At 36.3% G+C, this 19481-nt stretch overlaps 1 protein-coding gene across 14 annotated transcripts in view; it reads right to left on the bottom strand.

Moving 5' to 3' along the window:
- The window catches only part of TOPBP1 (DNA topoisomerase II binding protein 1), a 46319-nt gene that overhangs the window by 16649 nt on the left and 10189 nt on the right, over positions 1-19481 (bottom strand). For 9 of the 14 annotated variants that reach the window (XR_004986850.2, XR_006741137.1, XM_036431426.2 and 6 more), the window contains 10 exons: positions 19169-19348; positions 18303-18472; positions 16097-16260; positions 15700-15947; positions 9484-9830; positions 8675-8847; positions 6440-6648; positions 4497-4786; positions 2020-2193; positions 1820-1929 (listed from right to left, as the gene is read on the bottom strand). Coding sequence is in view for 12 of the 14 variants with exons in the window: in XM_036431426.2 (XP_036287319.1) it covers positions 1820-1929; positions 2020-2193; positions 4497-4786; positions 6440-6648; positions 8675-8847; positions 9484-9830; positions 15700-15947; positions 16097-16260; positions 18303-18472; positions 19169-19348 (2065 nt within the window). In the remaining 2 variants the exon portion in view is untranslated. The remainder of the gene's footprint in view (positions 1-1819; positions 1930-2019; positions 2194-4496; positions 4787-6439; positions 6649-8674; positions 8848-9483; positions 9831-15699; positions 15948-16096; positions 16261-18302; positions 18473-19168; positions 19349-19481) is intronic. The other 5 variants (XM_036431427.2, XM_036431434.2, XM_036431431.2 and 2 more) reach the window with 3 other exon arrangements.

Here is a 19481-nt window from a genome sequence, read left to right as displayed (position 1 = left end):
AGTAAGTTGACAGAACCAAGTTTGGCTTTAAAATCCACACTCTTAACTATTTTATTATGCTCTGATCTCCTGATTCTTCTTACATATTTTCCTGACTTAGAAAACACATAAACCCAGGTTTTTTTGTTGTTGCAGTTTTAATATACATTAGTATATCAGACATACAACTATTAAGTGAATGATGACTGTTACTTTGCTTAATTCCTGTCACATAACCAAAATGAATGCTGCTCATGGTATCTGTTTCAGCTGTGGCTGCAGCATTTGAGGTGAACTTCACATATGCATGCATGCAAATGAGTACTCCATTTTCTTGTGTCGGCAGGCACAGGCACTTACATACAAATCATATATTCTGATTTATTTTTTTAAATTATAGAAGTAGGTAAGTTACATATTTCTAAAGTTTTATACAGTGAATGTTTATTCAACATGTATAATAAATATCTGCATCTGATGTGCTGAGCAGCTCTGGTCTAGATGTTTACTGCTGAAGGGGGAGACAGGGTCAGTGATCTCTTCAGGAAGTTCTGGTCCTAGCTTATGGACGGGATATCTGGGATAGCTGCACTCAAGAAGTTATCCTACACACACAAAACTACTGTAACCTCTGCATAGTCAATGGTTCTTCCCTCTCAACTATCACCAAGACTGAAAAATCCATTTTAGGCATAGATTTAATATAAATGTTAAATTAATGCAATCGGCCAGTTAAATTCTATTTAGGAGTTTCAGCAATATATTCTATTTTTCATACTGAGAGGATTGACATTTTAAGTCTCATAAAAACAAGTCATGTATGTTCCTTTTATGTCTTACATCAAGTCCACATCCAAACAGTATCCAAGGAAATATTCAATTTACATATATATATATATATATATATATATATATGTGTGTGTGTGTATGTGTGTATACACACACTCACCCCCTTCATAGATTGTTATGAAAATGAAAACAAAATGAGATAATGCTCATACTAAGTGCTCAGCAACCAATAATAGGTAATATAATAGGTGACTAAATAACATAACAATAGATTATACTGTGTTACCTAATAGGTAGTATTATATAATACTTCACTGTCCTACAATAAATGCTTATAACTGTGACATTTTAATATTCTCCTGATCTAATTTCTTTCATCAAATAGAAAGCTAACTGAAATAACAGGACTGCTAAAGGGAAAGATGAAGCTAATCATAATCCTCAAAGTGTTTGCTACATTTAAAACAACTCACTATGCTATCTATGAATGGGTGAATACAAGTGATCAAGAAAGCTAGCACTCAGACAGTGGAGGAATCGGTCAACTCAGATTGGCCAGAACAGGCCCTGGCCAATTCTCTCACACTAATGCCATTGGTGCTGAAGACATGCCTTTAGTTTGGCTCTCAGGCTGAGAGCATATCTGCTAATCTATGTCTCCAAAGTAGTAAAAATCAAATTAAAACATTCACAAAAAGACCTATTTAATTCAGGAGTACTGCTAGAATACTTAGTACTACTCAGAGAGGGCTCTAATCTGAAAATCAGTAGGTAAAATTATGCTTAATCTCATAGCTACAACAGCGAATGGCACAAAATAGGTTGTCAAAAATTTGTTGAATGCACCCTAAAAGGCACACACGTAAGAGTGGACCAATATGGCAGAGGACATTTTAAAAGGATCTGGTGACTTAAAAATCATTTGGAGAGATTTTGTACATAAAATGACACACTAAAAAGGCAAAAGAAATGTTTCTTTGTAGGCGGTCACAGAGCTTGAAGTTTCCCTATAAACTTGGGCCATATCACCACCAATCAAAGACGTGCATACCTGTAATCTGCTCCTAGAGAAGCCGCAATCCCGTTCAGCTCACTCTGCTTCTTACTGAGTTTCTTACTAACACATACCACCGCCTTGTGAAGTGGCTTTGGAGCTTCTTCCTGTCCATGGAAAAGAGAAGGCATTGGCCATTACTATTTGAAATGTTTGCTCAGTCTAGAACATCTTTTTAGTAAGAGATCTAAATCTACCTTCTCTGACTGAGCATCCTTCAGTGGCGGGCTGGCAGAAAGAGCCACAGCATCTCGGGAGCTATTTGCCAAGGCAAGCTTCAAGTTTCTGCCAATGACTTCGGAGAGCGGTGTGCTCAGTCGCCTCTTCTTTTTGCTAGGCCCTCCTGGGGTTTCTAAGGCTGCCAGTGCATCCTAAAGGTACGGAGGGGGAGAGTGAAAGCAGGAGAGAGAAGTGGAGAAAACAGCCCAAGGAAGAAGAGGGGAAAGGAAGAGAAAAAGAAGAGTTAGAATGGGGATAATCCTCAAAATTAATTGGATTACAACTATAACCTCATCTGGTTTTCCTTCAAACAATAAAATGAAATATTATATAATATACACTACAAAGAAAATTCATACTGTCCAGCAAATTGGTTTAAAAAGACCAAGAAGCTTATATTTTCAGCAGTGTATGCCACATTTATCCAATTCTTACGTTTAAATTATAGTTTAAATAAAGGACAATCAAAACCAAAACAAGCAGACAAAAAACATAGGTGGAAACAAATGAGCAAGAATAGATATAAGCAAGACAAACTACAAGGAAGGTTAAGAAGTCAGACTGAGCTGAGACTTATGAAGAATCTTCAAAAGCACAAAGTATGCTCTTATGCCTAAGCCATCCACAGTTCCTGCACGAGAGGAGGTCACTGCTGTCCAGAGGCTTGCTCATTCTCTTTCCCATCTTAAAGCACAGTATCCCATGTGCACACACAATGTATTTAACAGTGCTCAACTGATTAACATTCAGAATAGCAATCTTTTGCCAGTATACTGACACAACGACTAACCTTGTACACACACCATTTTGCACATGAAAGAGTAAAAACCATTTTAATAAAATGTATGTACCAATGCTGACATTCTCCTGAACAAAGCATTTGAGTGTATACTTTTCAATATGCTTGACAGCACAGTGGGTGGGTTAAATATATTTGTACGTTTCAATTTCTACCCTCATACTAAATGAGATTAAACATCTTTATGCACATGGAATATTTCTATTTAAAATTTTTTTTATAGCTATCCCTTCCTATCCTTTGCCCATTTTTCCACTGGGTTATTAGTCTTTTTTTATATTCACTTACATGAAGATATTTGCATGAATTTACATATATATATGTATATACACACACACATACACACTCACACACGTTCCCTATTTGTACTTTGTGAAGTTTTTGCCATGAAGAATTGCTTTTTAAACAATTACTGCACATTTATGAAATTTTCATATTTAAATGCAGATAACTGGCTCAGTGGTTTGGCGTCTACCTATGAACCAGGAGGACACAGTTCGATTCCCGGTCAGGGCACATGCCCGGGTTGCTAGCTCCTTCCTCAGTGTGGTGCAAGAGGCAGCTGATCAATGATTCCCTCACGTTATATTTCTTTCTCTCACCCTCTCTCCTTCCTCTCTGGAACAAAAAATAAATAAATGGAGCTTTTTATTACTGTCAAATTCATATGAATTTTTATTTTCATTTGGGGCATGATATAGTTAGAAAGGTTTTCCTCACATTGAATTATTTAAAAATAAACTCATGGTCTATACTAGAGTTTTTATGCCTTCATATCTCGTGTTTAAGTATCTGATTCTCTGCTATTTATTCTGATGTGAGGTTATGAAGTCTCATATTCCTGATTTCTCAGTTGTCTGATTGAAATACATCACTTATTACATAATAAATTCTATCTATGGGGTGTAATCTTGTGCATTAATTTGATAATTCATGTGACAATAACTGCTTCAATTACTGCGACTTTGTTTCAATAACTAGAATTAGTTCCTATCCTCAATTATTCTTTTCAGATTTTTAATACTACAGTAAAACTTCAATATAACAAACTAATTGGGACGAGGGCATGTCCTTAAAGCTGAAAGTCCGTTACATAACTAAGTAGGTTTTCCGAATGTGTATGTTAAAGAATTGACAATCTAAGGGAAAAGAGGTCAGTGCCCCTGACTAAATAGTCCAGTACTGCATGCTTTAAAAATTCTGTGGCTGTGGCACACAATTGAAAAATCACTGCTCTAAAAAATGAAAGCTTTCAAAGTGTTTTGTAACTTTACAGAAACTTTCAGAACCACCAACTTTCCTCTGCAAGGTATCTAAAAACAGGTCTAAATGACTGAAAATATTTCATCTATTTTCCTGCCTACTAATATTACTTCATTTACTACTCAGATTCTATGAACTATGAGACCTTAGAGATCATCTACGTATATTCCACCATTTTACAAGTGGAAATAATGAAGCCCAAAGAGCTCCTGATTTCACACCATCTCTTTCTCTGTTACCAACAACAGGTACAAACTGGGACTCTACTCCATAATATGCACCTACTTGCCAACATCTTTGGAAAATTTACTGTAAGCATTAGAGAGGTGATGCAGAATATGGTGCTTAAACCATGAAACTGTCAATTCCAGGACCATTTTCTAGAAACCTTACCTTTACATCAAAGGAAGGCTTGAAGAGTTTGTCCTTGGACAGGAATTTCGACGGCGTGTCCAGGTCTAACGAGGGCTCCTTCTGCAGCGGCTGAGCTGTGGGCGCGGGCTGTGGGGCCTGCCCCGTGTGCTGCGAGATCACAGCTCGGAAAGCTTTACTCTGAAAGCGGTTCATATCTAACGGAGTCACAGCTGCTTTCCTGTGAGTTTCCAGGCTCGTGGCCGGGTGCTCCGGAGCATCTGAGTTTAGATTCACCCCATTTGTTATTTCAGTTTCTAAGCTTTGCTCTGGAGATTTGAAAAGAAGCAAATGTGAGCCATTAATGTCAACTGTTTTTTCTCTAAAGAGGCACATGTGAGATTTTTACCTTACTGTTAATTTTTATACAAATTCTCAAGTATACTTTAAATCACAAAGTTATATACCTACTTTTTATAGAAACTGACCAGATGATGTATTAAAATATGTTGAGTTAACCCTAACTGGTCTGGCTCAGTGGATAGTTAGCCTACTGACTGAAGGGTCCCGGGTTTGATTCCAGTCAAGGGCACTTGCCCAGGTTACAGTCTTGACCCCCAGTAAGGGGCATGCATGAGGCAGCCGATCACTGATTCTCTCTCATCATTGATGTCGGTCTGTCTATCTCTCTCTTTCCTCCTCCTCTCCCCCTTACTTCCTCTCTGAAACCAAAAAAAAAAAAAAAAAAAAAATTAAAAAAGAAAAAGCCCAGCTGGTTTGGCTCAGTGGATGGAGCAGGGGCCTGCGGACTGAAGGGTCCTGGGGTTCAATTCTGGTCAGGGGCACACGCCCGGATAGTGGGCTTGGTCCCTAGCAGGGGGCATGTAGAAGGCAGCCAATCAATGATTCTTTTATCATTGATGTTTCTATATTTCCCTCTCCCTTTCTCTCTGAAATAAAATAAAAACTGATCCTCTTAAAAAAAATGTTGAGTTAGACAAGCACATTAACTGAAATAATGAAATCAGATTTCCCATTTCAGCCTGTTGTAACTTGAAATATTCTCAGTAAACTTCACAATTTGCCAAAATATTAAATGTCATCGTAATCATTGGCAGAATAAAGAAAATTTTAAATTACATGTACTCAGAGTTAGCAAGTAGTGAAGTTTCTGGAAAAGTCCTTAATGAAATTTTAATATGACCAAAACATCACTTTGCCTCAAATGGAAAATTTCTAGGCTGCCTAGTAAGTAATGGCTCTGAGAGCTGTTCTCAAGCTGCTGAATTGTCTGAAGTTTGTCCAGGGACCCTACCGTCTTATACGAGGTTGGCTACTGGGTCCTTCCACCCGCCTTCTCCTGTTTTCCAACATTTAACAAACACATTAGATGGCTACTCCATGCCAGGCTCAATGCTAGCCGATGGAAACACAATGCCCAAGACATGCATATTCCTTGCTTTTCAGAGCTTACAGTTGAGTAAACTATAGCTATAAAGGGGGTAATTCAGGGTGTAATGGCAAGACAAAGGCCAGACTTGGTGAGCAAGGAAGGCTTCCCAGAGAAAGCGACATCCAAGCTGAGAACTGAAAGATAAAGAGGAACAGGCAGGAGGTGGGCTAGGGAAAACAGAGTCCGAAAATGAGGAGAGAGAACACTAATCACAGTGTGTCCGTATGAGCCACAGAAGGGACACGGAAAAGGGATCAAGACGCAAGGCTTAAACTCTGAGCCCCTAGAACGCTCCTATATTGTTGTGCACCCGCTACTTTCAGACAGTGCCTACACTTGCTAGTACAATTAAAAATTAAACATTTGTGCTATGAACACACATTTATTTTTCCACCCAATAATAAATAAAAAGTGGCTCATTGTGCCCATTGTGAAAAGTAGAAATCAATGACCTTACCTAAAAATAAGCTCTGACACCCAGAAACCATCTAACTGTAAAATCATTTATGTATAAAATAACAAAAGCATTAACCTTTAGTTGAATTTTCAATCAGAAAATGGTTTTCAGTCGCTCTCTTTCCCAGTCTAGCAGTCTCCAACAGCCATGCTATAGTAACCGCCGGTAAATTCCACTTCTTGGAAGCTTCATATTTAGAACCACTTGGTTCTTTCAACACAAGATGTGTACTAGCAAACATGCCTTTCTTTGCATTGGATTTGCGAACAAAGAATTCTTGAACGCTAAAAGTTGTATTTAAAGAAAAGCAAATGGTCATATACACGATCACACAAACTAAGAATGAAGTTTCTAACAACAGTGTTGTCAGAGTTTAATGTATAAATACTGATTAAAAGTCAGTTCTATATCTTAAAATAAGCTAATACCCTTACTACTCTAGAATAAAAATGTATTCATACAATTACACTTTTTTATAAAAAACATAAGCAAATTAATTAAACTAGACTTTCAAGAAATAACCAAAAAAATTGCCTCCTTCATTAGTCATCACCCACCCACCTTGTCCTTTCCCCCCAAAAAGGGACATGAACACCTAGAGGAGCAAAGAAAAGTATATGAGTAACATTATATATTTTAGCCAATTATAGCTGCTCAAGGGGAAATGGTGAACAACATAGACTGATGGACAAGAACAGACCCAGAGATAAGGAGGCATGGGTCAGACTGTTGGATCTTAAAGGGAGGGTGGGGATAAAAGGGAGAGATCAACCAAAGGACTTGTGAGCATACATATGAGCCTAACCAGTGGTCAAGGACAATTGGGGGTGGGGGCTAGGGTGGGGAGGGGTGGGGGATTGGAATGAGGGGTTGAGGACAACTATGTGATACCTTAATCAATAAAGAAATTAAAAAAATAAAGATAAATAAAAAATAAATTCATATTGCTAGACTGAACTTCAATGATTAAATTTTGAAGACTTTTTTTTAGTTTTTAAGTCAAATATTTAGTATTTCAGTTATCTTTTTTGCTATTTGAATAAAGTCATCATATACTTTTAAAAATAACAAACAAAAAAACACCAAACAACTGCTCAAAGCATTTTCACATATAATCTCATTTGATCCTCTCAATATTTGTAAAATACCAATTATTGTACAAAATATGGTAAAGATACAGCCTGGGAAAAGATGAGAAATTAATGACTTGCTTAAAATCACAGAATAGTAAACCAGAGAATGTGGTGGCAGAAACAGAAGTCTACCACTTGAGGTAAATATAAACAGATTTCAATTATTTCTTTTATGACTTCTGGATTTTATGTTCAATTTCCCCACTTTTAAAATTTAACATTCTACAGTTTTCCCTAGTATTTTCATTTTTCACATCCAACCCACTGATCCATGAAGTCTATTGTCACATTATTTTCTACAATTTCATTTTTTTAAGGAGCACTGTGCTGTTTAATGTAATTCAAATACAGAATACAGCAGAAAAGGAAACAGACAATTCAATAAATTATAAAGCTGGCCACCACCAATGTCAGAAGAAAAATCTCTTGCTAGCCACTTCAGAACCTTCGAAGGTGCTTTCAGTTACAACCTCCTTTCATCTCTTCTCCATAGTGGCCACTATTGGAATATTTATGGTAACCGTTTCCTTATCTTTCTTTATTCTTACTACATAATGCATCCTCAAACACTACATTTAGTTCAGTTTTTTATCTTTTAGCTTATACGTTCCTTCTTACTCCCATTTAACATTTGCATTTCTGGCTAAAATAATGCTTAGATAAGCAAGCAATATTCAATAAAGGCACACATCAGCTTTAAATACTCCCTTTCCTAGCAGATAAGCATTAATGTCTCTAGTCTTTTTTCTTTCTTTCTTTTTTTTAAAAAAATATATCTTATTGATTTTTTACAGAGAGGAAGAGAGAGGAATAGAGAGTTAGAAACATCGATGAGAGAGAATCATCAATCAGCTGCCTCTTGCACACCCCACCCCGTACTGGGGATGTGCCCGCAACCAAGGTACATGCCCTTGACCGGAATCGAACCTGGGACCCTTCAGTCCGCAGGCCGACGTTCTATCCACTGAGCTGACATCTAGTCTTAATGTCAGCCAGGCATCCACTTGGTACACTCGCCCTTCTCCCTTTGAGCCATCACATAGATACACTGCACACTACCCATACTAGGGTAAATATTATAAAGACATGCAGCCAAATTCTAATTTGAATGCTTTCCAATAAGTCAAAACAAACAAAAGTACATCAAGACAGTAAGTACACTAAAAAAATTACATACCTTGCTCCAAGGAACTTTGCTAAGAATGTCAATGAATCCTTTTCTGCTCCCACACACTGGCTGAAGGAAATAACACAATCCTCTAAAGGAGTCATTCCTGCCATTACTGGGATTGGCTTGAAGAGAGGACTTGACTTGGGATCCATTAAAGTCTGATACTCTATACAAGTTACCTTAAAAACAAGAGAAACACATCAACCTGAAATAAGCAACCAGTGGCTAACACTGTTTCAGTTATAGCAGCAGTAATTTTGGTTTAGATGAAAAGCAACTTTAACATAAACTTGTGTATGCTCATTCTCATTATATTTTAAATAACATGTAAAGAAATATGTCAATTTGTTAAATATTACATTATGAAATATTAAGAATATTAAATCCAGTCAGGCTTATTGAAGTTATTGAATATTGTTTCAAATTTGATTTCTTTCAATGTATTAGTTTATAATTTTTTCCCTCTAAATTCTTGAAAAGTTAAAAAAAAAATCAATGCTGAAATTACCAGTGATAAGCCAACAAGATGGAATACAAAAGTGCATGTCATGCTTTGGTTGTGAGAAAACCAGGAAAATTGTATGAGATGACCTGGAGTAACTCCCTAACAAGAAATGTTGCTGCTTTGGTCCCTGGGAAACAATAATCTCTACCAAGATTAAGACCCAGAAGCTTGAATATTTTCATATTTTACCACTTCCTTTGCTAAAAGAAGACCCCGTCACTCACTGCCCATACCCAAACACCAATTTACCTAAATTGAACTGATAAGAAATAAACATGAACACTCTCGGCATTCATATGTATTTTCTTACCAGCCACGTATTTGTAACAACTTCTCCCACAGTTGCTTCTATTTCAGACCCCAGCAGAGGAACCACAGCATAATCGGCAACAATTCTGCTCTGAAGGGATACAGTTGTTCCAGCATTTTCTCTTATGGTAGTTGCAATGTTAGACTCATTTTCATTATTAAAACCCAAAACAAGGAAACTCTTTTGGCTGAATAAACCTTCTTCAGTAATAACTGTGGAGTAATCAGGGGGGCCGTGACTGACAGAAGATTGGTTTTCTTCTTGCAGAGAAATGTGAGTAGAATCATTACTGGGCTCAGCATGAGTGATGTCATTCAAGGCCCCAACTTCAGACTTTGCAGCTTCAACTGGAAGAGAAACAGGAATGTTTTCTAACAGATAGTTTATCTTATAAAGTTACTTTCTAGCAAGGATATTAAAGATAACAGAGTCTGAGAATTGTGACTACCCTTAAAAACTAAGGCTTCAAGTACACAAATGCATAAAGTATACAATACCACCCCATCTTCTGGATTATCAAGAATGTTATTAGTATTACCATATTTCATCAGGAAGGTTATCAGCAATCATGTTACCATTCTAAGTACTCCTAGCATACTAGAGACTCTCATTAGTTGAGAATTGTGAAACTAATCATCCCAAAGTATGTCTTAGTTCCAAAACTGGTTTAGATAATTCATATTAGAGAGAATATCATTAAAGAAAAAACAGAAGTTAACAGGCCTAAAATAGTGAAGCCATTTACATAGAAATAACTGACAAATGTAATAATAAGAGAACTATGGTTACTTCTCTTTTACAAATTCCTAAAATGTTTTATATTGAAACTAGAGGCCCAATAATGCACGCCTCTGCCTCGGGGTCTCCCCCACCATGGCTTCGTCTGGTCTTAATTAGCATATTACACTTTTATTATAGAAGATTGGAGCTACTATTTAGATCCTATTTCTTAAGAGAACTGATCAAGGCCCCAAACAAACGATCTTAACTTTTTAAGATCAAGTTGCTAACAGATGGGTAGTAAAAGAAAAGACATAGCTATATAAAAGTATAAATGTCGCCGAGACTGGTTTGGCTCAATGGATAGAGCGTCGGCTTGGGGATTGAGGGGACCCGGGTTCGATTCCGGTCAAGGGCATGTACCTTGGTTGCGGGCATATCCCCAGTAGGGGGTGTGCAAGAGGCAGCTGATCGATGACTCTCTCTCATCGATGTTTCTAGCTTTCTGTCTCTCTCCCTTCCTCTCTGTACAAAAAAAATCAATAAAATATATTTAAAAAAAAAATAAAAGTATAAATGTCAGTAGCTAAAATACGCAGCCCCTAGTATGCAATAAACATTGTCAGATCAAGGGTAAAAGTTTAAGAGGTAAAAATTTAGTGCGTTTTTGAAAACTCTAGTGGTGCCACGCTGGAAGGTTAACATTTTACAGTAAGAATCAGCAAACTACAGCCTAGATGCCAAAATGGGCCTCTCACAGTCTGTGGGTTAAGAATGGTTTTTATATTAAAAAAAAAAGATTATAAAAACAGAATACGTGATAAGAGAGAAAATGGCTGGCAAAGCGTAAAGTACTTACCATCTGACCTTTTACAAAAACGGTTTGCTAACCCCTGCTATATGGGATTCAAGCAAGACTGGAAGCTATTCGATTCTTCATTTATCCATTTTTACCAGCACTGTGCACAAGTGTTTTACATGCATGTAATTATGCTCATGATACTCTGGGGTTGGCACTATTAGTGTATCTATACCCTTTCTCCAAGCGAAATTCAGGCTTAAAAAGGTTATGTAACTTGCCTGAAGTCAGTTATTTAGTGGCAAAAGTGATATAAACCAATATCTGTGTGGCTCCAGAGTCCATAACATTATTATAATGGCATCTTCTTATTTCTATTCTCATCTCAAATAGACATTAAATTTTTCACTTTTAAACTAGTCACTGCCATACGTATATACTAGCAAATATGTTATATACAAACATATATAGCTTATTCCTACATAATGAAATTAGTTAAATTGCTCTGAAGAAGTATAGTTTTGTCTAGAGCATTTACTGACCAGGTCAGGAGACTCTTTGATACTCAATAACATACTATAATGAATAAAAAGGATAATAGTATATGTTTATAATTTATGGAGATATATGAGGATAAGTAACCTTAGCTGGAAATAAAGGTGACATGATAGTATAAAACATTGTGCAAAGTAGTTTTTTAATAGTTATTCTTGTTTTAAAAAAATATGCTTTTATTGAATTCAGAGAGTGAAAACATCAATGATGAGAGAGAATCACTATTCGGCTGCCTCCCCAATACCCCATACTTAGGATTGAGCCTAAAAGCCCAGGTATGTGCTCTGACCAGGAATCGAACTGTGACCTCCTGGTCTATAGATAAATGCTCAACCACTGCACCACACCAGCCCAGCCAGAAAACATTTTTGAACAGTTAAACAAACAACCATGCTCCTATCTTCTAGGACCAGCTCTCACATCAATGTTTCTCTTCCTTCTCTCTCTAAAAGAGCTTTTCAAAGCCAGCTACAGAGACTATGAAGCTGCCTCAGGAGCAAGAGCTGTCATAGAAAAATGGGACAAAATAAAAAAAAAAAAAGGTGGTAGACTATAACAAAAATATATCACAAATAGCAATAAAGGTAAATCAGTCAAATTTACAGTTAAAAAAAAAAAGTCAGTTATACTAAATGCTGATCCATAGCAGGAAGGGATTAATATCAAGCAAAATGGACTTTAAGTTTAAAAAAACCTTCAAAATACATAAAAAACTAAATTTGAAATTCTGACACATGCTAAAACACAAATGAATCTTTTTCTTTTTGACAAACTATTTTTAAAAATTGTTATGGAAGCAAATGTACAAAAAGACTTGTACACTTTTGTAAAGAAAACTGGAGTCTAGCCAAAGCCGGTTTGGCTCAGTGGTAGAGCATCGGTTTGCGGACTGAAAGGTCCCAGGTTCGATTCCGGTCAAGGGCATGTACCTTGGTTGCGGGCACATCCCCAGTAGGGGGTGTGCAAGAGGCAGCTGGTCAATGTTTCTCTCTCATTGAGGTTTCTAGCTCTCTCTCTCCCTTTCTCTCTGTTAAAAATCAATAAAATATATTTAAAAAAAAAAAAAGAAAATTGGAGTCTTAATTTCAAATAGCCGAACACATTGCAAGACTATTATAATAAGACAGTTTACTAGTGTGGGATCTCAATAGAACAGAATGAAAGCCTAAACAGATCCCCACCTAACAACTTTAAAATGACAGAGGCAGTAGTGCTAACTAGTGGAGAAACAATGGACTACTTAATAACAAGTATTAAAAACAAGTGATTATCCACATGGATAAAATACAATTTGAAAAGTTCACATCAAATACAAAAATCAACTCCACATGGAATGAAGATATGTGAGAAAGCAAAAGCTTAAGACTTCTAAGATATATATAAGGAATAACTTAACAGTGGTACTCTAAGGCTGTTCTGCCTCAACGCAGCTCAGGGTCTCGAGGCGGAATGAACCAAACACCAAGTGGTGGGGAGAGGTCTTAAATACAAAAGTACCTGAACTTTCTAGGGCCAGGATGTGGGCCACACAACAGCAGGGGGCACTACTAACACAGACCACTTGTAAGTCCGCAGCTTGACAGAGTAACATGGCAACTCCTCTTGGGAGGACAGTAGTCATAAGTCCATCAATTAAAATGCCTAGTGTTCTGCCCTAGCTGGCTTGGATCAGTGGATAGGGCGTCCGCCTGAGAACTGGAGGATCCCGGGTTCGATTCCCTCGAAGTAACGGCCACATGGTCGGGCTGCAGCCTCTATCCCCAGTAGGGGGCGTGAAGGAGACAGCCGATCAATGATTCTCTCATCATTGATATCTCTATCTCTATCTGCCTTCCTCTCTAAAATCAATAAAAATATTTTTTTAAAAGCCTAGTGTTCTGTTTAAGAAAACTGTAATGTGATTAAATGACATTAGAAATAAAAGCAATGTAAAAAAGGAATAACTTTATGACTCAGGGTAGGAAAACTTACATAAAATAGAAAAGCACAACCACAAAAAAATAGAAAAATTCAACTACCTTAAAATATTATGGCCTAAACAACAAAAATATTATGGCCAAATAGCACTCAAAATGACAATGAGATCTTACTTTACATCCGTCAAACTGGCAGAAATGTCAAGCTTACAAGAAATACTAAATATTGAAAGTATGTTCAACATGAACACTTACTATCATTCTAGTGTGAAGTGGTAAACAAATACAAATCAATTTGCATTATATAAATACATATCCCATGAATCAACCATGCCCGCCTTAGAAAAATTCTTGCTCATGTGCAGAAACATGCATAAGAACAATCTCAGTAGTATTGTTTGTATTGGCAAAGAAAAGATAATAAAAATGCCCATAAGTGGGAAAATGGCTACATTATAGTGTGCTCATACAGCAGTGTGGTATTTTCTTAGTACTTGGATCAGATGAATATCTCACATTTAGAGAAAGAAAGTAGAAAGGAGTACATACCATCTATCATTTAAGCTAAAATATATACAAAATGAGCAGTGTATATATGTTGTTTACATAGGTTGTAAACTATAAAAAGATGGGGAGGAATTCACAGGCATAGAATATTTTCTTTTTTTAAAGCTAGATATACAGTTACTAATCATATTATTCTTTATATCTTTTTGGATGTATTAAATCTTTTTTTTTTTTTTTTTTTTTTTTTAAGGAGATGATGCTAACTACTCTTCAGTGGCAATTTCCCTACCACACTGAGCAGAATACCCACTGAGGTGGCAGTAGCCCACAGTATAGCACTGTCTGCACTAAAAACCACAATAATCCAGTAAGAGATTTTTGTTACAAGGTTAAAACGTTATAAAATAGTCACAGGGATGTAAAGTACAACATACGGACTACAGACAATATCAATATAGCGATGCATGGTGCAGATGGATACTTGAAAGATTGGGGGTGACCGGCTGGCATGGCACAGTGATTGAGCATCAACCTATGAACCTGGAGGTCCCGGTTCAATTCCCAGTCAGGACACATGCCTGGGTTGCTGGCTCAATCCCTACTGTGGGGCCTGAAGGAGGCAGCTGATCAATGGTTCTCTCTCATCGTTGATGTTTCTCTCTCTTCTTCTCCCTTACTCTCTAAATCAATTTAAAAAAGAGGGAGAGATTCGGGCATCATTATGTAAAGTATGATTGTCTAAACACTATGCTGTACACCTGAAACTAATACAAAATATTGGATGTAAACTATAATTTAAAAATAAAACTTCATGCTGTTATAAACTCACACAAATCAAGTGATGCAAATACAAAACAGAACAAAGCGGAGCCCTTGAGTTGAAGAGAGAAAGGGGGTCTGAGGGTTCTTAGCTTTGCTTGCTTAGGAAAAGTAACTAACAGGCTCTCTCCCTCTCAGGCATACATCTTCTAAACGCTAAGGGTCCCCAGGAAGTTTGCAACCAGGGGAGCGATGGGCAGCAGCGGCTTTTCCCTGAACTCATTTTCAAGGCCCCCTTTCTCTGACTTTCCATTGAACCAAACAGCCCTGCCTAGGCTCTCTCTTACTGTTGCTTCTATTTTTTTTTTTTAAATATATTTTATTGATTTTGTACAGAGAGGAAGGGAGAGGGATAGAGAGTTAGAAACATCGATGATAGAGAGTCATCGATCAGCTGCCTCTTGCACACCCCCTACTGGGGATATGCCCGCAACCAAGGTACATGCCCTTGACCGGAATCGAACCCGGGACCTTTCAGTCCCCAAGCCGACGCTCTATCAATTGAGCCAAACCGGTTTTGGCTTTTTATTTTTTTTTTTACCACATTTAGAAATTCTGATCTATTTGGAGTCGTCATCCCCCCCTTTTTTTAAGTGTACTTATTTTTATTGGTTTCAGAGAGGAAGAGAGGGAAAGAGATAAAAACATTAATGACGAGAGAAAAGTCATTCATCAGCTGCCTCTTGTATGCTCCCTACTGGGTATGTGCCCTGATCGGGAATCTAACCATGACCTCCAGGTTCATGGGTCAATACTCAACCAATTGAGTCACACTGGATGTTTCTATTTGAAGCTCTTCCTTGTTTCACTGTCCCCAGCTTTAATAAAATGTATTCTCAAAATATTTTTAATGCTACTGCTAAAATAGTTACTAATAAACACTAATCAACTATTTCTTACCGACTGTTGCATTATTATTTACGTATTGAGAAAGCAGATCTTCATCAGCTTGCTCATGCTTTTCAGCAGAAACAAAGTCATTCTTGGAGAAGCTGTTGTTCTTTTTTAAAAGGACTGTTTTACTTTCAGGTTGATCTGAAACTGGAATTTCCACTGGTTTGTAATTGGCATGGATATATGTCTCTTCAGGAAGCATATAACCTTTACTAAAACATTGCAGCAACCATTTTGCTCCCACTACATGAGGCCTAAAAAATAATGCAGAAGTATATGTTAGATTAAACTATAAAGACCATAATCCCATTTTCCAATGCAATTTCCAAAATTACATGAACATGCAATTTTAAGAAGCATTATTACTGAACAGAAATTGCTGTGAATTAAAAAATGACAAAACCTGTGGGCTGATTTATCCCAAAACTGCTTCAATTCATCATCATAATCTCCCACAATAACGTGAGTCACATCTTCATTGAGCTGGTTAAAACGAACTCCACCTCCACTGTTAATAAGCCTTCTCAGTTTATCTAGTTTTCTGCCACTAAAACCACAAAGATATATCTGCAAAGAAAGAAAATATTTACTTTAGATTAATGCATGTAAGATGTTTTATTTCTCACAAGTAACACATTACAAATATATATCAAAATCTACTGTGTGTAAATAAAACTCGTGTATGTTTTAAGATATACTGATAGAAAAAGAGAAAAAAATATAAGCAAGAGTATATTCTGAAATTTGATTATCACTTCTTCATAATCTCATAGCATTATCCTTCACAGTAGATACTTGGTAATTATTTTGGTGCTTCAAATAAAAGTCAGAATAAAATTATCTTCTAAATATTACTGCATAGCAATTTCTAAAACACAGCTAACTTAAAAATCTTACTACTTGTAAATTTTAAAATAATTATAGAAACATGAGTTAAATGTCTGAATTGAGAAAACCTAGGTTGAAATTTTGGTTTGGCTGCCAATGATTACACACCTGACCATGGCAAGTTACTTAGGCTCTTTAAACCAATTTCCTTACCTATAAATTGAAGAATTTTTTCCCCCACAATTAAGCAATAAAATTTAAGTCAAGAGATGAGTACTGCTAATAGGGTGGTGAAGGCCTGGGATGAGGGGTGGGGACGGGATAGAAGGGGCAATGGGGGGAGGGGAGAAAGAGGGATATATATATATAAAATACCTTAAACTAGTGGTCGGCAAACTCATTGGTCAACAGAGCCAAATATCAACAGTATGATGACTGAAATTTCTTTTGCGAGCCAAATTTTTTAAACTTAAACTTCTTCTAACGCCACTTCTTCAAAATAGACTCGCCCAGGCCGTGGTATTTTGTGGAAGAGCCACACTCAAGGGGCCAAAGAGCCGCATGTGACTCATGAGCCACGGTTTGCCAACCACAGCCTTAAATTATAAAGATTTAAAAATAAATTAAATTTGTGGATAAAACTTACACAAAAACTTTTTTTTTTTTTTTCATGTTGCCCTAGCCAGTTTTGTTCAATGGACAGAACGAACTGAGGGTCCCAGGTACGATTCCTGTCAACATGCCTGGGTTGGGAGTTTGATCCCCAGTAGGGTACTTGCAGGAGGCAGCCGATCAATAATTCTCTCTCATTAATGATGTTTCTATTTCCTTCTCCCCTCCTCTCTGAAATCAATAAAAATCTATTTAAAAATATATTTTTTCATGTCTATTTTACATGTGTCTTTTAAAAATTTCTTAAGAACAAATTTATTCCCAATTGCATTTATATCCCAAACTAAATAACCTCCACTACTATATTTTAACAAAAATTAGAAATATATACTTCTATAAATAAAGAATACTTTAGTCATATCTAGAATTAGTAGAGTCTAGGATAAAAGATTATACAAGACACTTTCTGTTCTAAATTGATGTTTTAAAAGAAGGTAATTTGCACAATTTCCTTTCTTAACAATAAAACATGGTTAAATCTTTGCTACTTTCTGAGAATAAATGCATAGCCTATTCATTCTACAAGTAGGAATATATTAAGTTTGCACTAAAAATACTGAACAGCCCAGAGATATTAAACAAAGCAGTGGGTGTAATGAAATACAGGCCTTGCAGGAGATGGCTGTTACTTAAGGCCTGTGATTCCAAAGAAGAATTTTAATCCTCTAAGTCTCAGCCTCAGGATAATATCCATTTTAGAGTTATTTGTGGGAATTAATTGAGATTATACACAATACAGTAATAATATGTATGAAGTGATTAGCATAGTGTCTAGCATATTATAAACACTTAAAAAATCTGTTAAGTGGTTCAAGGACTAAGATCTCAAAACACAGTAGATAGAAAAGTCTAATGCAATTCGGAGGGTTCAGAGAAGAGCTGAAAACTGCCATGGACTTTGAAGGATGACAGATGAAGGAACATCCCAGGCAGAGGGACTCTGGCAGATAAAAAAGGATGGACAATGGCCTACTAAGTGCATCGCTTAGCCAGTGTATAGAGTTTATGCAGAAAAGGAGCAAACACAACTCTGAAGGGTCTTCAAAGTCAGACCAGGAAGTAGTGATGTACACTGTCACTTACTGCAATTATTAGTAATAAAGACATACCCGACAACCATCTAATAAATCTTCAGGTGCTTGAAATGCACTGACATCCAGATTTTCTAGATTTTCAAGTAGAGGCTCCACTTTGCTATTAAGAATGGAATTATATATCGATTCATTTATGCAACTTGCATTGATGTTGGAAATATTGCTGACATCTGAAAGAGTACGACCTATGTATTAAACAAAGATTAATATTTATGAAGGTAAAATAGCTGTGACTACATGTTTTTCTATAGATTAAGTTTTCTGATACACATAGGGCTATGAAGAACTTCCAAAATTCAGATTCAAGTGTTTTTACTGAAATCTTGGTGGCAAAATAGGAAAAGGAAAAATAAAACTAATGCTCATATTTTATTGAAATGAAAATATATTTAATATGTTACTAATTTTTAATAAAATCTAAAGTTGCTGGCTTTAAGGTCCAGTAAGCTAATATTAAAAAAAAAAAAAAAGTTTATAAACATTTGCTCAATTGCCCAACATGTAACCTACAAACCAGAAATGGTTTTAAATTTTATATGAATATAGATGATCTACAACTGCAACAAACTAATAAAAAAAGGAAATGTACTAATAATATCTGCACGTCAAGTTTTTTAAAATTAAAATTTTATTTTAAGTTTATCTGTTAGTATTCTTAATTTCTTTAAGCATCTTCTTCATTACATCAGGGTATGAAAGTATGCATTCATTATAAAAAAGAAGTATCAGAAGTTCTTAATTTTTCATTCATTTTAGTTCTAATACAATTATGCCAAGAGGCAGAGCAAGAAAAGATGGAATTCTCTACTATATTTCACTGATCCTATTACCAATTCTTACACAGAAAACTGATAGTTTACTTTAATCCCAATGAGACTTACTATTAATTGTGTTGATCTGGCCAACAGGAGTTGAAGTATCAGGCATAGTGTTTGTTTCTGCTCTAGGTTCTGTCTTGTACATGGATTCATCCTGACAAAAACCTTTCTCAACACTATCAAAAAACCACTGTGTGGTCACACAGTGTACATTCCATCGCTTGGCACATTCATATTTTTGACCTATTATGTTCATTAAGAAAGAGAGCAATGCAAATCATTAAACTCTATCTTGGCAGAAATATTCAAATTTATGATAGGTTATTAAAAAATCCACCTGACACAAAGTCACTAGTAATTACTCTTACTTTTAAAT

Source organism: Pipistrellus kuhlii, unplaced genomic scaffold, assembly GCF_014108245.1.
Source record: "Pipistrellus kuhlii isolate mPipKuh1 unplaced genomic scaffold, mPipKuh1.p scaffold_m20_p_11, whole genome shotgun sequence".
Taxonomy (NCBI): Eukaryota; Metazoa; Chordata; class Mammalia; order Chiroptera; family Vespertilionidae; genus Pipistrellus; species Pipistrellus kuhlii.
Note: the sequence above shows the minus strand (reverse complement) of the source record. Positions and strands in the feature narration are given on the sequence as shown.